Here is a 21,394-nt window from a genome sequence, read left to right on the forward strand (position 1 = left end):
ATTTGTGTCAACTATATTTAACTAATTAATTTACTTTTTTCAATCATGTTGATTATGCTATTTATTTAATTTTCAGTTATATTAAATGAATTTAATTGAGGTAATTAAAAATATGTAATTTTTTAAAAATTGTTTTATATTGAATTTTATTTTTTTTAAAAAATTAAATCGAATTACATTGAACGATTGGTTCTAAGCTAGATTTTAAAAGAGGAAACAAAATCAATTACAAGTAAAGATGCTTACCATCTGATTAAGACTACCAAACCATGGTTATTTAGAATTTAAATTTTGTCAGACTAATTTTGCTTTGATTTAATATTTAAATCAAATCATGTTAATGGAGCCTAAATGTGTATGTTTTTATTTGGAGGTGGTCTACTAATAATTCAATGCTGAATTATTCAACTGATAAATGGGGTGATCAGTATTTGAAATCTGAACATTTTGATATGAGAAATTTTATTACCATGTTAATAAATCATTTAATCTAAAAATTTAAACTTATAAATGAGAGTTTCAAGCATAGTTTTATATCTTTCTATTATAATTTACCTATAGGAAAATTATTTAATTCACTTATTTTAAATTTTTATTCATAATAAAAAATAATAAGATTTAAAAAAAAATGTGAAGAAATAAAAATTTTGAGTAAATTTTAAGTTTTAATATTGAATTGAAGAAATTTTATGGGAAATAATATATTATTATGGGAATTGCATTTTAACTAGCATCTCTTCATACTCGTAAAAATTTGATTCACTGTCGTTCATAAGTTTTATCGATTAACTTTTAAATTTGGTTAATAATCTTTATAGTTGAAAAAAGAAAAAAAATTAATTTTTAAGGCAATTGAATTTTTATTAAGAACATAAACCTTTCTATATGTAAAATAAGATTCATTTGTAATGATGTTCAATAAAATAAAATATGTTGCTATGCGTACTGGATAAATTCTCCTCAAGCTCTTGTTGCTTCTACAGTATATATTCTTGGCAGAATTATTGCCTTACCTTGATGATGTTGTGGATCTTGCTTTTGCTAAACTATCTCTCCAATGTTTTTTTCATTGTTTAAGCCAAATAAATAACAGAAAGTTGTTAGATTTTTTTAAGCTTAACTTGCAAATGGCAATGGCATGGCAGCTGCCACCAAGAAACACCACAAAACCTAACTTAAGTCTTCAAGGTAAGCAAATATTTTTATCGTTTTTGTCTTTAAAAATTTCAAATGTGTAGGGAAAAAAATACCAAATATATATGACATGCCATAATAAGAATATGTACTAATTCATTTTGAATCCATCCAGTCCAAAATAAATAATAATTTATTTCAATTCGACTGGAATAATTCATAAAATTGAGAGTTTAATAATGATCTATATGACTCAATTTATTTAAATTTTAATTTAAAAATTAAATTAAAAATAATTAATTTTTCTTCAAATAAAAAAAATATTTTGATATACAACAACTTACAACATGAAAATTAATATAAAACTAGTCATTTTACTTATGTGGTACACGAATTATTTATTATTTTATTTTAATAATATAAATTTATATATATTTTTATATTTTATATTTTTATAATTATATTATAAAATTTTGTAAATAATAAAATTTTTAATTAATTATAATTTTATTTTAGGCGTGGATAATAAATAAGTTGATTAATATATTATTTTTTAAATTATGAACAAAAGCTAGATAGATCTTTATACTTTAAAGATATTAAATGATTTAAAACTCTAAATTTTTTATAAAAACATTTATTTTTTAAGCACAATATATATTTATATACATAAATAGATGAGAATTGACAAATAATTTATCAAACATAAATATTAAGATTTAAAAAAAAATAATAAATAATTGAAAATAATGATATAAAAAATAATTAAATCAGGGAATGAAAAGAGAAAGATTTTAATAAGCATTATATTTAATATCTAAGAGAAGAAATAAATTTATTTTCTAATATTAATAAATCTTATTAAATTTCAAAATTGAAAATTTAATAAATAATAGATTATTTATATTTTTTAATTAGTTTATATATACATATTATCAAATAAGAAAAATAAAACTAATATTTAATATCTTTCTTTAATCTAAATTTTAAAAATTAAAAGAATTGATTAAGTAAATTTTAAATTTTTATTTATATATTAATTAATTAATACCTTTTGTCATGTGATATATTAATTAATTAATTAATCTTTTTTTATCAAGTATCATTCGTTTTCGGTTAGTTCATATAAATTAATGGAAGGTAATAACAAATGACTGATAAATTACATATTTTTAAATTAATTATTTAAATAGATGTCATTCATTTGTGAATTATTTATAAGTTTTTGCTTTAATATATATATTAATTTTTTTATATAACAATTTAATAGATAATTCAAAATGACATAATTCAAATCCACTCAAAAACATTTAAAAATATAAAAACTTAAATAAACCTACCCGATTGGATCCGTATGCAACCTCTACTAATAATGTGACATTTAAATAAGTCTAAGCAATCAAGCAATTAGAGCAGAACAAGATTGACTTCAAGTGGCATAAGCATTAAACAATAAACATTGAAAACAATTTTAACGGCGATGAGATGACGCAAAACTTGTCAATATTCTAATGCCGTGGGTGTGTGGAAATGACTAATGTGCAAATAAAGTTAGAATTTTTTGGGGTAATAAAGAGTTGTTAGGAGAGGAGACATGAAAAATATTTTATACAACGTTAAGAACATCGTCAACTTAGTGCAGAACTGACTCAGCAAATTGTACCCTTGGCCTGGCTTACAATTTCATATCCTGGGGAGGTTGGAGACACTTGAAGGAACAAAATTTTGATTAATATTTGATTACCATGTCTGATAGACAGCTAATAACAATGCTTTGTCGATTGGTTTTTATAAATAAATCAAAGAGAGTGAATGCATAATGGATAAGATTCCATACCTCTCCTTCCCAGAACGACGTTATTAGTAATACTTAGAGGTGGGAAAAAGCCCAAAAAAACTAAAAATATTAATTCAAATAAATTGATTTATCAATGCTTGTTTCTGTAATTTGCTAGCAAATTTTCATTAAGATGTATGAGAAATTTTTATTTAAATTTAATTTATTATAGATTAATATGTAAGATATATTTAATAGGTAGGTTCAACTGTAATATATTCTATATATATATACACACCTTTTGAATAATTTATGCAGTTTTGGAAGATAGTGACATGGTCTGGTCTAGACGTCTAGTTTTATTCTTCATGCAAGATTTGGGGAATTGAATGCAACTCACTGGGTAAAGATATCCCAGCTGTTGAATTTAATGCTTTTATCAAAATTTAGAATTGATTGAATAAACCCAAACAGGTGGGTATCAAGTGTTGGATTATGTGAATTGTTATATTCATTTTCAATTTATCTATGTCAATTCAAACTTTATACGGATTGAAATATATTATAGATTGGTTTAAATTAGATAAACATGAATTGAATCAAAATTTGCCACTTCTAACAACCTGAAACATTCATCACATATCAGGCAGATCAAGGACTCGGATCATGGGCTGCCTTCAGCCGACAGCTCCCATTGGACAGGATTTCATTGTAGAAGCAATGTATTCAGTTTGGGAAACAATTAAATTTTCTATCCATTTGACCCACATTCAACGTATGTGTTATAACAAACACGCAAATTTAAGGCACATACACAAATCGCACAATCACACAGTATAAAAAAGAAAAGAAAAATAACATATGATTTACTATGGTTTAACCGTAAGATTTATGTACACGGGAAAAATAAGAGAAAAAATTTCATTATGATGAAAAGAGCAAAATACAATCACTCAGAACTTTCAAACCTAATCCCAGTTGTTTCTCGAATATCTCACAACACTGTCATAAAGAGCAGAATATTACATTATTTATACTGAACCATATCATGAGGGCAACGGCCGAGCCCGAAGCCCATCACTGATCTTACTTTTTATCCCAATCGGGTAGTAGCACAAAATTTTCAAGTTTGATTACGATTCAGGTCCATGAAAAACATATCCGAAATTCAAGCAAAAAAAATAAACAGTATGTATACGTATGCACTTTCTATAACTGAGAAAAATGAGATAAGAGCATGTTTGCTATAAGACCTCGATTCTTTATTCCTAGTCATGAAAACTGAGCCAAAATGCAAATATTTTCTTCGGCCAACAACTAACACAATTCATTCTAAATTCATAATGCACTTGCACAAAGAGTTGATATATATTATAGGGGCCACACCATCCTGAGTCTGAGCATAATCACTGTAGCATATAATGATTCCAAGTGTAAGTGATCTGGATCTGAACCCCATATGAAAGTTTGGCAGCTTTAAGTATTCAAGCACCCAGATATCCCATCAGCGTGTTTTCCTTTGCAGGACATTGATGGAGTAGTTGGAAGGGGTGGAATCATGCACTCCGTCCTATCATTGTATCAGCCAGGAACTTGGAGAAAACCAGGAAACACAATTCTGTGATGCCACAGTTTCTCATGGTTGATAAAAATAAGTTTCATAATGGATTGCCAAAATGGGAACCCGAGAGTTGAAATTCATGGAGTAGCTCCTGCCATTTCCCCATGCATGTTCATATGCTCTCAACTTACAAGAGAAGCATTGGCCGTCATACACCATGATTAACCTGAAATTACACCATTTCTGTTGACATCAGCAGGGGATTCTTGTGGTCCAAAATAGATGGTCAACATGCCAAACCCCCAGCAAAAAGGAGGTCACATATCTTTTCTTCCATGGGAACACTATTCCAACTATAACCATCAGCCATCAGACGACTCTTTTCCTTTCTATAAGTTTCTGTTTCACAAATGCTACCACTTCTTTCTAGACCAGATAATAGAACATTATATGTACCTAAAGAAGAATTGATCCCTTTCTTTTTCATGGTTTTATAGATTTTAAGTGCTTTTTCTGTACTACCAGCAGAGAAGTATGCACCAACCATAGCCGTATAAGTAGCACTGCACTTCTGTTCATCAGGCAGTAAATTAAAAATCTTTGCAGCACAAGTGGGCCTTCTAGCAGACCCAAGCCTATAAATTAAGAGACAACCTAGATACAGTCCAAGAGAATGCCCAGCCCTAATCATTTCCTTGATAATATCCACAATCCTCAAGAATGTATTTGATCTTATCAAAATGCCTATCAGGGCAAGATATGCTGTTTTTTCAAGGTCTATGCCCATTCTCATACTGTATTCAAAGGCCAATAAAGCACTATCAGGTCTGCATTGCCTGCAGTTTACCTCAATAATAGTCGAGACAATCCAAGAATCTAAAAGAATACTCTTATCAATAACCCCAGCAAGTAAATGGTCAACAGCCACAAGATTTTGCTTTTTCAAAAGAATCAGTAAAAGTCCTCTGTCCAAAGGATCATCATCAGCACTTGTAATGATCACAGGCGCATCCTCATTATTGATAGATTCAGTAGCAAAATGAGGATTAACTTGCCTGAGGAGGGTATCACTCTCACCGGAAATTCTTAGAGTTTTGAGTGCTTCCTGAAAGATAGAGTAACGAAGAGAAAGATGATTGTTTTTCATATATTGAAGAATTTGGGCCATTGTGTTTGTTTCACCACGTTTGCAACATCTCTCAACCAAAATATTGCATACAGCTTTGTCAGGTTGTACCCCTACTTCTTGCATTTTGCTGAAAATCTCAAGTGCTTCTTGGTACTTGCCTAAAACCCATCACAAAGAGAAAAGTTTCTCAAAAAAAAAAAAAAAAAAAGCAACACTTCAACAAAAGACAGTATTATACTGGAAAAGCCATAAACATACTGCCGAGATTAGTAACATCAATAACAATTGAAAAAATGAACAATTTTTGTCCACTTCTTAGAGCATTTACTAAAATTGTGTTCTGTCAGTCAGTGGCAAAAAGTCTTGCAAACTTCCTTCTAGCAAACCCAAAATATTTCAAAAACCATAGGCAATTATAAGAATTTTTTGCAGAAAAAATCTTGAAATTTTGGCTAAATTATTATGAGAGAAGTTACAAGACATGCTTCTGAGCCTGTTATATCTTAGTATTTGTCTCAAAAAATGTTACAAGTCCAATCCAAGCAACCAAGATATACGATTATGTACCTAAAAACCAAGACATGTAATCAGCAATTTAATTTCAGCAACTTTACATCAATAGATCCAAGGGATGGTCCAAAAGTAAAGACTTGAAATTTTTCCACATATTGCTTTGGGTTGAAAGAGTTTGCGGAAAAAAAGGAGTTATTCCCAGTTTGTAGCTCATTTAATGGATATATATATATATATATTAAGAATTTGGTATAGAAATTGAATCAACACAATTAAGACAAAAGCAAGAAAGAACTTCCTTCAAAATCTAAGGTAAGAAGAACCATCATGCCTAAAAATAAGGGCCCGTGGTCAGCAATCAATAACCCAAGGACTAAATCTACGGCACTTTTTTGCTTTTGATTAATAGGCTTTCCAAACATGAGAAAAGACATCAGAATAAGCACACAACATAAGCAAGGCCTACAGTTACAAGGATCTACAATAATGCTCAGCAAAATCACCTTTCTTGTCCCCCTCGCATCCATGTCAAAACTCATTGAACATACATACGGTAAAAATGCATTCATCTTGAATTCAGATGATTTTGAATTGTTTCAATTACTAGTAACAATAGGTTAAAGATGGTTCACCTTAAGAAAGGTAATACCTTTAAATTAATCCTAAAAGAAAAATAGCACATCAATTAATCCTAAAAGAAAAGTAATACCTTCAAATTCAAACATCACTTTGATTCAAGTTTAGATTGTAGCCTGACTTCCAGAAAAATGATAAGGTAAGCCCTTAATTCAATAACAATCAAATTATTAGAAAGTCTCAAATGCTCCTGTTAGGTTCCACGCAACCCCCCAAAAAAATTAAATGAGTTTTATGTTAGAGAAAAAAAAAAAAAAGCACATTAAAAGTATATATCCCTTATATCTACCAGTCCCAAAAAGCAAGTAAACTCATGTAGAAAATATAACAAACACTTTGAGGGCAGAGACGCAACTCACCAGCAAGGACAAGGTACTCCATTAGGACAGTATACGTGTGGCAATTTGGAGCAATCCCAGATTCAAGCATCTCCTTATAAACATCAGTTGCCTCCTTCACTCTCTTATTATCAAAGAGAACCTTCATATAAGCCGTATAAGAAACAACTGTAGGATAACACCCATTTTCCTTCATTTCTTTCCAAATCTTTACAGCTCCATCAACATCCCCAGAGCTCGAAACCCAGTGCATAAGCGAAGTGTAAGTAACCGCATCGATCTTTATCCCCTTCTCTTGCATTTGCTTAAACACATAATTCATAGACGCAATCCTGCCAGCTTCTCCAAAGATGTCCAGCATTGTTGTGTAGGTAAACTGGTCGTGCTTAAACCCTTTAAGCCCCGAAGCCCAGTTGAAAAAAAGCCACGCCTTCTCCATTGGTGGGTGAGTTTTTAACACTTGATTGACAGTGTAAGAGTCCCATTGTATACCCAGTTTCGATAGGTGTTCTTTTGCAGTGTCCCAAGTGGAATATTTCAAGATTCTATATATGTTTGAAATGGTGTTTCTCATGTAAACCTTTGGGTCCTCTACACCTTTCTTGCATATTGATTTGGCTGTTTTTCTTGAAATTTTGGTGAACTGCTTGATGGGTTCTCTGGGTTTGGATTGGTGAAAGGAACGAACACATTTCATGAAACTGCTGGAGTAATGAAAAGGCCACTCACTATAAATAGATTTGATGAGAAATCTATTGATGCCACTAAAATACACCATGTTAAGACTATTTAACGATCACAACTCTTGATAGGCAATTCCGCCATCCGGTACTTCCATAATCAGGCCAATAAGAAGAACGCACAAAGTTACGAGAGGTAGCTGGACCATGGGCTAGAAGCATGTCGAGTCGACCAGCAGAACCCCAAATCCATCTATTTGAACATATGTATAAATATATTAATCTAATTTCTTTTCCTTTTTTTAAGGAATATATTAAACTAATTTCTAAGATATGGTAAAAATTATAATTTATTTTTTTATGTGAAATAAAATATACTTTTATTAATAATTTTTTTTATTAAAATTCATATCAACTAACACGATAAATTATTAAATTTACCTAGTACATATGTACTTTCATTAGATCCCATTTTCTTATTTTCATGATATAATTATTTTTATATGAATATGTATTATACTAAATTTTAATGCAATATATATACTCTATAATTTACTGAGCAACACAAATCTAAATCCATTGTCCTGAATTAAAAAATTAAACGAAGATTATTATTATTTCTTCACTTATTGTAGAGAACTAAGAACGATTTGAATCTCTTCCTCTACTTATTTTTATATTTATCATTTTTGTGATGAAAATAATAAATAATTATTCCTCATTAAAAATTTATTGGGTAAAATTTATAATTATTATTTACTCAATAAATTTTTTATTAAAATAAAAAAGAAAAAGAACTGCTCATACCCTTTATCAAGAAAAGCATAATCACAAAAACAATTTAAAATAATTATTTTGATATGAAAATTTTAAAATATTTAATAAATATTTTAAAATAATGTTTTTATTAACAACTTAAACAATAATACCAATTTTTACTCAAAAAAGGTTGATTGCGATTTGGATATATCGTTGTTTAGGAATTTGTTCCAGTTTTCCTGTTATGCAGCCATGAAAAATTGGAATTGAAGCTTGAATAGAATCCTCAAAAAACCAACAAAATTTAGAATGATCAGAAACACACAAGGAACATAGTAATACTAAAGTCATCTCTAAGATTATAATATCTCTGAGTTAAAGTCTCAATAGAAGCCAATTGAAAAAAAAAATGGATAGAGGCCACCAAGAAGAAAGACCTTGTAGGGAAAAAGGGGCCAATTTGTGGTCTAGATGGCTTGTTAATTTGTTTGCAACTTCCAAACTCGAATCCATGAACTATTGACCTCAGAGACAGAAGAAGCCATTAAATGAACTGCATTTTTCTTACAACAAGATTGCCAGTCTCAATTGTTCAGAGGTAAAAATCTAATGAATGCATTATGTAGAATATAGGCTATTGACACTGTACAGTCATGGTTCACAATGATAATGGATGCAGATTAAAAATAGAAAGAGAGATTTCTTCAAATTCTAAGATAAGAGGCACAGCTAGACCTAAAAATAAGGCCCCATTGATCATGGTGAATCTCGTATGAGTCCTATCATGATCAACAGTTAAAATCTATCCGTTATACATATAACGGTTGCATAGAATAATTTCTCCTGTAATCAGCCAAGGGTTAATGGAGCACTGATTAGCTTTTAATTCTTAAGGATTTCTCAAACATGAGAAAAAGCTCTCAAAATAACCACACAACATACTATTAAGGCATAGAGGTACAAGGATCTTCAATAATGCTCATTGAACTATATAATGCACACACTTCCTATTAAAAAATGCATTCAGCTTGAATTCAGATGATCTTCTGCGCCACTGGAGTACTTTGTCTCACATTTAGCCCTTTGCTTTTAATTTCTCATGCAAGGTCTGCTCTTGTTCTGTTTTCAATTTTGGTAACAAAAGATTTCACAAACGTTCCACAAATTGAACCACAGTCAAGGAAGTTTAAGAAAAATCCTTTACCAGAATGCAGTGCCCTTTTAGGCCTATGATATATGCCACACTTAAGATTGGCAGAGTATAACAAATATTTGGTTTTTACTCACTTTCCGACTCATATTATTCACATTTTTATGAAATAATGAAACGAATTAACTCTAAATAAAGTCATTTTAGTCTGTATTCTATTTACGATTTTGCAATAATGAATTCCATGATTCTCATAGACAACATTTCTAGATATTGCAAATTGCAATAAGCAACCATATAACATCCGAAATATTTAATTTTAGTAGATCCAGCAACAATCTCACACAGGCCAGACAATAAAAATAAGGGGAAATCACACAGAAATCCTTTCTGATAAGAGAGCATAAGCCTGCTCAACAATATAATTTTCTTTATAAAGATTGAATTCGAGTTGGACAATACAATGCGTTAGACCGCCTTCCAACCATAACATGAAATTCACACAACATAACCAAATTGGCAAAGTCAATAGTACAAATATTCAAGGACTTCTTCAGCGGTCGAGATACCTGATTATTCTCTGTGAAATCACTGTCCTTGCCTGTGTTATGTCACGGCTACACTTATTAGCATGTTCACCTAAATCCTCAATAGCTTGCATGAACACATCCAGCTTCTTCTTGATCTCATCTATCACAAGCTTCAAAGCATCTTCTTCCATAAGGGCAATGCTCGCATTTTGCAAGAGTGATTCAATTTCCAGTTCCAATTTGTTGACAAGTAGCCGTATATTATCCATATCCTTGATTACAATGAAAGTTCTAACATGCATTGAGCTTGCCAATTCCTTCTGGCCCTTCACTTCTTTCATATAACTATTCCAAAGTGAGTTACACCATTTTCCCACTGAGCCAATAGGAACAGCCAGTGCACCTGCCAAAGCTGTTACAAGAGGTGGTGCAGCAATGGCGGCTGCCACCACTGAGAAAATCAACACAGAGACAAAAGCAGCAACAAACAACACATTTGATACCCGCCTCCATGCTTTCATGTTCTTCAATTTTTTATCAAGCTTCTTCTTTTGAAGTGTCAATTTCTCTAACAAGGATTGCTGCTGCCTATACACCGACTGAAAGAGTACAAAGAAATCCTCAGTAAAAGGATCACCAACTGCCTTGAACTTACCTAATTCCTCTAATGTCTTCACATACTTCTTGTCCGCAACCCCATCTTGAAATGCTACCTCTTCCTCGAACTGCCTAAGAGCAACTTGTATGATCAATTGGCTATTCCGAGCTCGCTTAAGACAATTTTCAAGGGCAGTACAAAAATCCAAAGTTCTGGCACTATTGTCAAAGTACTCCTCAACCAAAGCAAACAAATCTTTATTTTTCCATATATCTTCCTTGCTTTGCAGTATAACTTCGACCACATCTTGATTTATGTCAAGAAGGCTATTGGTGACCTCTTTGAGAGAGTCAAAAGATAGTGATCTAAAGCCAGCACCAGTGGCAAGGGTGTTTATGATACGGTTAGTCCTTTCATGGAGGGTAGCATCAAAGGATTGCAGGTCTGGATCAAGCTTACAAGCATCCTCATATGATCTCAAGTCTGCTGTGTACTGAGAATTGCTATTCATTTGGAGTGGTGGTGGAGGTTCAACGCCTTTTTTCTTGCTAGATTGTCCCCCCATCATATCCAAATCAAACTCGAAAAGAATCGCATAAAGGCTGAAAAAAAAAATTGTAGCTATATTGTTAATATTAAGAAAGAACTAGTAAATTTAGATTGTTGAGAGCGTCTATATTTAGCTGAAATGACAAAGCTGAGATCTTTTTTCGCTTCAAATGCGAGCGAAATGCAGAAAAATCTAATTTGAGCAAAAATCCAGAAATTAAGTTGAATCAAACGATACGATTCAATAAACTTTCAAAATTTAACAAAATTGAGGAAAAATAACTTGTGGGATGCAAAAAAAGAAAATCAAAATATTAAATTTTCCAATATTTTCAGAACCCAGAAGTAATGCCTCGCTCAGTAGCAAAAATCAGATGAAAAAGCCCAAAAATTGAAAAGTAAAACTAGCTGTTTAGATATAAATTAGTTTACAGTTTAAACCTTGTATCAGATGACCTTCGAGCACCTGAAATTGAGCTCAAATCCAACTTAAACTTCAACGATCGAGCAGAAAGACAGAGATCTCGCGAACCCAAACGCTATTTTTACAGATTTAGAAACAAGTCTATAAAATTAAGAAAGCGACAAGAGGAAGAAGGGATGGAGGCAGTTGAAGCTTGTAAGAACAGGAAAGAAAGAGAAAAGGAAAGAAAATTGAGAGAAAATGTGGTCAGATAAATGAATAAAAAAATGAGGAACTAGGCAAAGGGGCTTATACTAGTATGTGCTTGTAAGGTCAACTACGCGTGTAGTTGATTTTTGCTCTTGGCCTCCTTATGTTTGATGCAGACAGAGACGAAGATGGCGAAAAGCCAAAAGTAGAGGGATGAAGTGAAGCATCGAAGAGGCTTCTTCATCTAATGGCTAACGTCTAATCCACCCCTCCTAATACACTACTATACGTTGACTGTACTTAGGATACGCGCACGTTTGGTGTATTTTTTTTTTTTTTTTTACTCCATTGTCCACTTTTACAAAATTATATCAATTAGGAAATGAAAATTTTGAGAGTATTATGTTTGTTGGTGTTAGATTTTGTTAATTTCTTACTTTGTTAATTGATAAGATTGTCTAATTTTGGAGGGTATTTATAGAATAGGAATTGTACTTCATTGAAATGATGTTGGTATAATGAATATTGTCTATATGAGGAAATGACTTTGTATAAAAATAATTGGTCAATCTTTAAACTTTTTGCATGAATTTTATATTTTCTTTCTCGATCTTCAAACTTGTAGAAAAATACAAAATAATTTGGGTGAATTAAGGGTGGATTCTATCCGTAGAATCTCCTAATTTTCCAATCAAATGTTTCATCATTACTCAATACTAGTTACCCTCAAAAAGATGAAAAAAAAAAAAAATTTTCAATGCTTAGCTATTTCAACGTTCTTGTAATGAATTAGTTAGCTCTCTTTTTAGATGAGATCAAAGATAATGTAACTTAACAGTGTATATATATATATATATATATATATATATATATATATATATATATATATATATATATATATATATATATATATATATATATATATATAAATTTTTTTATTATTTTTAATTAATAATCAAATATATAGCGCATATTTTATAATATTATAAAACATAAATTTAAAAAAATAAATTCATATTATTAATAAATAGGAACTTAATTAATTATTATTGGCCACAATTTTGGGTGAATCTCAATTTTTCTGAGTTAATTGCTTGATATTCAATGGCTTATTAAATTTTAATAAGTAAAAAAATATCTAAAATTAATAACAAGTCGTTGTAGTATAGTGGTGAGTATTCCCGCCTGTCACGCGGGTGACCCGGGTTCGATCCCCGGCAACGGCGTTTCATTTTTTATTACTTCTGATAACGTTTTTTGACTGGAAATTTCCTTTATTTTTTATTAGGAGATAGGAGTAATTATGATTAAAAATTTCCCTATAAGAATTAAGAAAACTAATTAAATAACCTAATTTTTATAAAAAAATAATAATTAATTAAATATAGAGAAAGTGATAAGGAAAAAATAAATATATTGAGAATAATCATAGATGAGGATAAAGTTAAAAAAATTAATATTTTCTTAACTTTTTGAAAAAATAAGGTAAAAAAATATTTTTAAAACATTACTCAAAATACGACAGAATCGGTATAATCAAATAATATATAAATACATTCAATTTAATATTGATGAAATTTAAATTTAAAACTCCTTAATTTTAGTGTCTCAATTTTATTCAATTATTTTTTTGCTCTCCTTAACTTTTAGAGAGAGAAAATCTTTTTTTTTTTCTTGGATTACAGGCATGTTCTTCTGTGATCACTCAGTTGTCCCCTGTTTCTTTCAGAAAGGGACAACCTTCCCTCCCCTTGCTAGACGTGAAATCACCTCTATCACCTTTGGATGGGTTTGTGAATAGTTTTGATCTGAGTTGTGCTAGTAGTAACATGCTATATAATTTCATACAAGTGATTTTAGTAGTGATTGTTTAAAAATATATTTAAATGAAAATTTCTAAATGAATAGTCAATATGAGACATGATGAATTAAAGTACATAAAAATATTTAATTACATTTTATTTCATTAGGTTTTACTAAATATAACTTAAATTTATGCAAAAACTACTAGTTTAGAAATAAAATCAAGAACTATAAAGTAAATAACACTTCAAATTCTTTAAAATCTCACAACTCTGGACTTGCTATAAGAAATAAACTTGCTAATTAATGTTAAAGCATAATCAATCAAAGATGGCAAGTTTCAGGAAGTTTTAGTTTACCCATATTTGGGAATGCCTGTCTAGAGTTTTTCAAGCTCATAAAACTGCAAATTCTATAGTACTCTATTAATTGATACATAATTGTTAGGTTAGGAATCACATCATAGCCTTGACATTGAAATTTCTAACTTCAGTTCCAAAGATGTGGGAAGACAATGGAACAAACACAAACCACGAGCCAGAACAAGTAATGTAAATAATCAGAATTCCTGGTTTAACATGAAACAACAATATTGCACAGCCAAAAACTGCACGTTTGATGCCTTTGAGGCTTGGATATAGCAGAACAGCAAAATCGGCCTTCACAGTCAACAAATCAAAAAGTTATGACAAATGTGAAAATAATTGAAAGAAATTAGGTCGGATGACTTACGATTATGGTAACAAAGTTGAGTAAGCACTAACTAAGTGAATTAAGTCAGTTAAAAGATAACCAATTTCACTAAGTCGATTTGATATAGCTCCACATAGATAAGATTGTTTGTATTTATTGTTTGATAAAGACAGACAATGATATCCACCAACCGTTCCAATAAAAGGGATTCTATTAGACCAGACTCGTCAATACTAACAGTATTAACCTTACTATACTTCATAAATAATTTGTCATGATAACTTATTCAATGTGCCTCAGTTTGACTCACTGTATGAGAGACATTCCCCCTTTTTATTTAATCGAAAGATATCGTTCATTAGATGAAAGAAAGTCTTGAGCTCAATACGTTTAGTCCATCAAAGATCCAATAAATAAATAAATACAAAGAGAAGCGCCACCTATAATCTAACTATTGTGGACCAGAAACAAGGATCCAACCCAAAACAGTTCAGGAGAGATCGGAAGCCCACATAAGAAACGTTAGGGATTTTGTACCCAATCCACCAACAAGACAATGAGTAGCCGGGGTTGAAGAAGAATCAGCGCCGCCATCTCCAAACAGGAACAGGCCAAACACCCCAAGGAAGACAACAACTAGATGAACAATGAGGGAACCAACTAAGGTTTTAAAGCCGTTAAATTAAAAGGTTTCCCGATTACACCAATTTTAAGGTCTCTCGCAAGTTAAAGATGACTCACAAACAATGGCCGAAAACTAGAGCCAAGGAAAGTCGGACAAGCTTTCCTTTCTCTTATTGCAGCCCCTTCAAGTAAAAATGTTCAGTATTCATCAATAGCTATTCCAAATTGAATATTTATTTGGTTTTAGAACTTTCCCATTGCTGGAATGGGAAAGCTATTGCCCAACAAATTCATTAAGGATCATCATATCCTATGAGAAATCACTAAAGAAATCTAGACATGTAAAATAAGTCCACCAATTACTATTGAATTGTATTGCTAGATTTTGTACAAAACTAAGCTTCAATAGAACTATATAAAGAAAAGTTTCAACTTTTCAAGTAAATATACAAAACAAACAATTGATAATACAGTGCATTAGTTTTGCCTATAAGCGATGTAATTAGCCAAAGCAATCAATGGAGCTGCCTTCTCAGGATCGAATCCAGCCAGCTGCCCCTGAGCTTCCTTATTCAGCTTCTCTGCAAATTCCCTTGATTTCTTAATCCCCAGAAGTTTGGGATATGTAACATTATCTGCCACCAAGTCCTTGCCTGCAGTTTTCCCCAATTCTTGGGATGATTTAGTCACATCAAGAATATCATCCACCACCTGAAACAACAACCCAATATCTCTCGCATATTTCCTCAACTTTTCCACTTCCTTATCGGTCCCTCCACCCAATATGGCCCCTAACACCACCGCCCCCTCCAGTAACTTGGCGGTCTTGTGAACATGAATAAATTCAAGCTTTTCTAAACCCACCTCAGATAAGCCCTCAGATCTTATATCAACTACTTTGCCAGCAACTAGCCCTTCTGCACCAATAGCCCTCGCCAATTCCCCAACTGCCTGGACAATTCTAGCAGGGGAAACATTTAAAGTAGAAACAGCGATGTGTTCAAAGGCGAATGCTAAGAGTGCGTCACCGGCAAGAACCGCCACATCCTCTCCAAACACGATGTGATTGGTGGGCTTTCCACGGCGGAGATTATCGTTGTCCATGCAAGGGAGGTCATCATGTATAAGAGACATGGTATGGATCTTTTCCACGGCGCAAGCAGCGGGCATCGCCATGGAATCGTTCCCACCAACAAGCTCACGCGCAGCGAGGCATAGTGCTGGTCGGACCCTCTTGCTGCCGACCAAGAGGGAATACCGCATAGACTCATGAATTTTAGCAGGTTCACGGAGGGAAACAGAAGCTTCTAAAGCTTGGTTAATGGAAGTAGCCTTTTGGGATATGTAATTGTTAGCATAATTACAGCAATTAGTATGATTATAGGAGATTTATATAGCATAATTATAGTAATTATCATGATTATAAGAGATTTGTGTAGCATAGTTATAGCAATTATTATTCTTGTCTAAATTAGCTCATATTCTCATGTATAAATAGATATAATATCTCTGTAAATAAGATACAGACAAATACACAATCATTTCCTTTATTACTTGTATTCTTTCTTCTAACATGGTATCAAAGCCGTAAAGTTTTTATTTCTAGTTTCTGGAGTCTCTCTTCTCTCTCTATAACCTATTCTGGTTCATTCTTTCATTCATGTTATTATACCATTTTTTTTTTCTCCTCATCTTGTTATCAATGGAGAAATCTGATATTTCATAACCTATTGCAACAGTTCTGATTGGTTCTAACTATAATCTTTGGATTCAAGGAATGAAAATTTTTTTGATAGGTCGCAAGTTTTGGCGTATTGTTACCAGAGATATCACTACGCCAACAAGAGAGAACGATAAAGCTGATGCAAAATTTGCTGATCGTCTTGAGGATTGGGATAGTAAAAATCATCAGATCATCACTTGGTTTCGCAATATCTCTGTCTCGTCCATCCACATCCAATTTGCTAATTATGACTCTGCAAAAGAAATTTGGAATTTTTTGGCTAATCGATATCAGACTATTGGACTTGCCCACTATTATCAGTTATGGACTACTCTTTATAATCTGAAACAAGAAGCAGGTCAATCTATGAATGATTTTCTTGCCCAAGTCAACCCATTTGGAATCAAATATCTCAGGCCAAAATTAGTGAAGATCATCTTCATCTCATTCAAGTTCTAATGGCTTTTCGATCAGAATATGAGGCCGTTCGAGCGTCCCTACTACATCGAAATCCACTCCCATCATTGGATACTGCTATTCAAGAGATTATTTTTGAAGAGACTCGTCCTAGTTTGGATAAAACTCCTCAATTTGAAACTGCTCTTGCAACTACTCGATCCTTACATCAGAAATCTGGCAATCAACTCTGTAAGAATTATAATCAAACTGGTCATGCTTTTGCATATTGTCCTACTATAGAATGCAGATATTGTCATGGTTACGGTCATATTCTTGAACATTGTCCCACACGCCCTCTAAGACTAAAAGGAGGGCATTCTAAATTCAAGAATGTCTCAAAGCCTGGATCTTCCTCTGTCACTGCTGTTGCTGTTGCTGCTACTGAGGGTTCTACTACCATTACCATGAGTGATCTTGAGGCACTATTCAAACAGGTTATCTCTTCTAATTCTCCTGCTGTCATGTCTGCCACTCTGGGTAATTCTTATTGGCTTTTTGACTTTGCATGTTGTAATCATATGACCACTAATCTTAAATTCTTGTCCTCTGCAAAACCTGTATCTTCCTTACCACCAATCCATACTGCAAATGGTACTAAAATGAACATCACACATACTGGTCATGTGTCTACCTCAAATCTTCATCTCCCTGACACCTATTATATCCCTAATTTGGCACTAAATCTTATTTCTGTTGGTCAGTTGTGTGAAAAAGGACTAAATGTTATTTTTTCTCCCCATGGTGTCTAGGTACAGGATCCACAAATGGGACAGATTCTTGGGGAGGATCGCAGAGTGGGTCGATTATTTGAGCTTGCATCTTTACATTTTCCTCAGAGATTTGTGTCTGCAGCTACAATCCCTAATTCCTTCATTCACCAATGGCTTCTTCGTCTTGGTCATGCTTCTGCTAGTAAAATTCAACCTTTAATTTCTCGTGGATTATTAGGATCTACTAAGTTTGAGTCATTTAATTGTTTAAATTGTCAGCTTGCAAAACAACATGCATTATCTTTTTCTCATAATAATACTACTTCAGACACTCCTTTTGGTTTAATTCATTCTGACATTTGTGGTCCTTCTCCTATTTCTTCAATAAATGGTTTTCGTTATTTTGTGATATCTATTGATGATTATTCTCTGTTTACTTAGATATATTTTTTGAAACATCGATCTAAGTTATCACAAATTTACATCACATTTGCAAAAATGATTAAAACTCAGTTTTCTTGTGACATTAAAATTCTCCGAACAGACAATGCCATGGAATATCGGGATTCTTCTTTACTTCAGTTTCTTAGTCAACAAGGCACCGTTGTTTAACGTTCTTGTTCTCACACCTCTTAACAGAATGGGCGAGCCGAACGCAAGTATCGCCATATTCTCGATTCTGTACGTACTCTTCTTCTTTCTGCCTCATGTCCAGAAAAATTTTAGGGAGAAGCAGTTTTTCATGCTGTTTATATTATTAACCGTCTTCCTACCTTGGTTCTTCATAATTTATCTCCTTTTGAAAAGTTGTTTGGACAACCTCCTGACTATTCCATCCTTAAACCTTTTGGATGTGTTTCTTTTGTTCTTTTACAACCTCATGAAAATACCAAATTAGAACCCCGTGCTCGTCTATGTTGTTTTCTTGGTTATGGTATTGAACACAAAGGGTATCGTTGTTGGGATCCTGTTTCTTGTAAGTTACGCATCTCTCGTCATGTTACCTTTTGGGACAATACTATGTTCTCTTCTCTTTTCAAATTTCATCACTCTGTCAATGCTGACTCTTTATTTTTCACTGACTCCTCCAAAGAGCTGTTTCTAAGTCCTGATCCAGGTGATTGTGATGTGCTCAATATTAGCCCAACTACATCTGCCCATGTTGAATCTGCACCAGTTGTTGATCTAGTACCTGCGCCTGCATCTCCTCCTAGCACTACTCTTCATTGTTCTACCTGTGTAAGAGAAACTCCTCATTATCTTTCTGATTTTCACTGTTACTCTACTATTGCAACCCTTCATGAGCCTCGTTCTTATCGTGAGGCAAGTACTGACCCTCTTTGGCAGCAAGCTATGACTGACAAACTTCAAGCTTTAGAGAAAACTCATACTTGAGATTTAGTTTATCTTCCACCAAACAAGACCCCTATTGGTTGCAAATGGATTTAGAAAATCAAGACCCGTTCTGGTGGAACTATTGAACGCTACAAAGCTCGCTTAGTAGCCAAAGGGTACACTCAAGAGTATGGTATCGACTATGAAGAAACTTTTGCTCAATGGCCCGATTAACATCTATTCGCAGTCTCTTAGCTATTGCTACAGTTCGTAAATGGAAACTTTTTCAGATGGATGTCAAAAATGCTTTTCTTCATGGTGATTTAACAGAAGAGATTTATATGCATCCTCCTCCTGGTTATCATTCTCCTCATAAGGTTTGCAAACTTCGGCGAGCCTTATATGGATTAAAACAAGTTCCCAGGGCCTGGTTTGCCAAATTTAGTTCCACTCTTGCTCAACTTGATTTTCTCTCTAGTCCACATGATTCTGCATTATTCACTCTTCGAACTGACAGTGGTATTGTTCTTCTGTTGCTTTATGTTGACGATATGATAATAATAGGAGATGATTCATCTGGTATTTCAGAGTTACAACATTATCTAAATCAGCATTTTGAAATGAAAGACCTGGGTTCTCTCAGCTATTTTTTGAGTCTTGAAGTTTCTCAAAATTCTGATGGCTATTATCTATCTCAAGCCAAGTATGCATCCGACTTACTTTCTCGAGCCGGCATCACTGATAGCAAAACAGTATCAACCCCATTGGAGCTCAATTGCAAACTTACACCTCTTGATGGCACTCTTTTCGATGATCCTACTTTATATTGACCGCTTATCGGGAGTCTTATTTATCTCACAGTAACTCGACCTAATATTTCATTTGCTGTTCATCTGGTTAGCCAGTTTATGTCTGCTCCTCGCTCAACTCATTTCTCTGCAGTACTTCGAATCCTTCATTATATCAAAGGCACTCTTTTTCATGGTTTGCACTTTTCCGCTACCTCCTCCCTAGTATTATCTAGCTACTCTGATGCTGATTGGGCTGGTGATCTGACAGATCGTGGCTCTACAACTGATTATTGTTTCTTCTTGGGTAATTCTCTTATCTCTTGGCGTAGCAAAAAGCAAACTATTGTTGCATGTTCTAGCACAGAATCTGAATATCGTGCTCTTGCTGATGCTACATCTGAATTACTTTGGTTACGGTGGTTATTAACTGATTTGGGTGTCACTCATTCTTCTGCCATAATGCTTCATTGCGATAATAGAAGTGCCATACAGATTTCTCATAATGATGTATTTCATGAGCGTACCAAACACATCGAAATTGATCGTCATTTTGTACGTCATCATGTTGCTCATGGCACCATATGTTTGATTTCTGTCTCCTCTGTCAGTCAAATTGCTGATATATTCACCAAAACGCATCCTCCTGCTCGCTTTCAGGATCTCTTAAGCAAACTCAAGTTGGCACCTGTGCTACCACATTGAGTTTGAGGGAGGGAGGGGGGGTGTTAGCATAATTACAACAATTAGTATGATTATAGGAGATTTGTGTAGCATAATTATAGCAATTAGCATAATTATAGGAGATTTGTGTAGCATAATTATAGTAATTATTATTCTTGTCTAAATTAGCTCATATTCTCATGTATAAATAGATGTAATATCTCTGTAAATAAGACACAGACAGATACATAATTATTTTTTTCATTACTTGTATTCTTTTTTCTAACAGTAATAATTGAAATCAAAAGAGTGGGTTGGATTATTGTGTCAAGAGTTTCTTCTTCCTTGGCAATGATTTAGGGAATTGGCAATGATATAAGTAGCCTTTGGTCGATAGTTTTTGGGCTTGAAGGCCCTTCTTTCTTTAGTTTCAGCTGGTTAGGTTTGCTGAGTTTTGTTTGATTGAGCTAGAATGTTCATTTGTTTCTTTTAGGTTTCTGTAAACCCCTATTGCTAGTTTTGGAAAAATAAAACCCTTGAAGTTGGTATTATTATTATTTTTATTATTATTATTATTATACAATAAGAAATTTCTATTTAATTTCTAAATTTTTCGAGTCCTCCATCTT

General features: G+C 32.8%; 3 protein-coding genes and 1 non-coding gene across 4 annotated transcripts; 1 reads left to right on the plus strand and 3 right to left on the minus strand.

The window, feature by feature from the left end:
- Positions 1-4,151: 4,151 nt before the first annotated feature.
- Positions 4,152-8,023, minus strand: LOC110669976 (pentatricopeptide repeat-containing protein At2g01390). The gene is made up of 2 exons (XM_021831874.2): positions 7,110-8,023; positions 4,152-5,759 (listed from the first exon to the last, which is right to left on the minus strand). Exons 1-2 carry the CDS (start codon positions 7,864-7,866, stop codon positions 4,759-4,761), a joined length of 1,758 nt encoding a protein of 585 aa, XP_021687566.2. The 5' UTR covers positions 7,867-8,023; the 3' UTR covers positions 4,152-4,758.
- A 2,041-nt stretch (positions 8,024-10,064) lies between these two features.
- LOC110669977 (UPF0496 protein At2g18630) lies at positions 10,065-12,208 on the minus strand. Its single transcript, XM_021831875.2, has 2 exons — positions 11,796-12,208; positions 10,065-11,407 (listed from the first exon to the last, which is right to left on the minus strand). The coding sequence occupies exon 2, from the start codon at positions 11,371-11,373 to the stop codon at positions 10,231-10,233; it is 1,143 nt and encodes a 380-aa protein (XP_021687567.2). The 5' UTR covers positions 11,374-11,407; positions 11,796-12,208; the 3' UTR covers positions 10,065-10,230.
- Positions 12,209-13,121: 913 nt separating this feature from the next.
- Positions 13,122-13,193, plus strand: TRNAD-GUC (transfer RNA aspartic acid (anticodon GUC)). The gene has a single exon. It is a non-coding gene; the product is annotated as a tRNA-Asp (tRNA).
- Positions 13,194-15,421: 2,228 nt separating this feature from the next.
- LOC110669986 (geranylgeranyl pyrophosphate synthase, chloroplastic-like) lies at positions 15,422-16,446 on the minus strand (the record flags this gene model as incomplete). Its single annotated transcript, XM_058128655.1, has 1 exon — positions 15,422-16,446. A coding segment is annotated over one exon (882 nt), but the record flags the coding sequence as incomplete, so codon positions are not given.
- Between the last annotated feature and the right edge of the window lie 4,948 nt (positions 16,447-21,394).

This window comes from Hevea brasiliensis, chromosome 10 (genome assembly GCF_030052815.1).
Source record: "Hevea brasiliensis isolate MT/VB/25A 57/8 chromosome 10, ASM3005281v1, whole genome shotgun sequence".
Taxonomy (NCBI): Eukaryota; Viridiplantae; Streptophyta; class Magnoliopsida; order Malpighiales; family Euphorbiaceae; genus Hevea; species Hevea brasiliensis.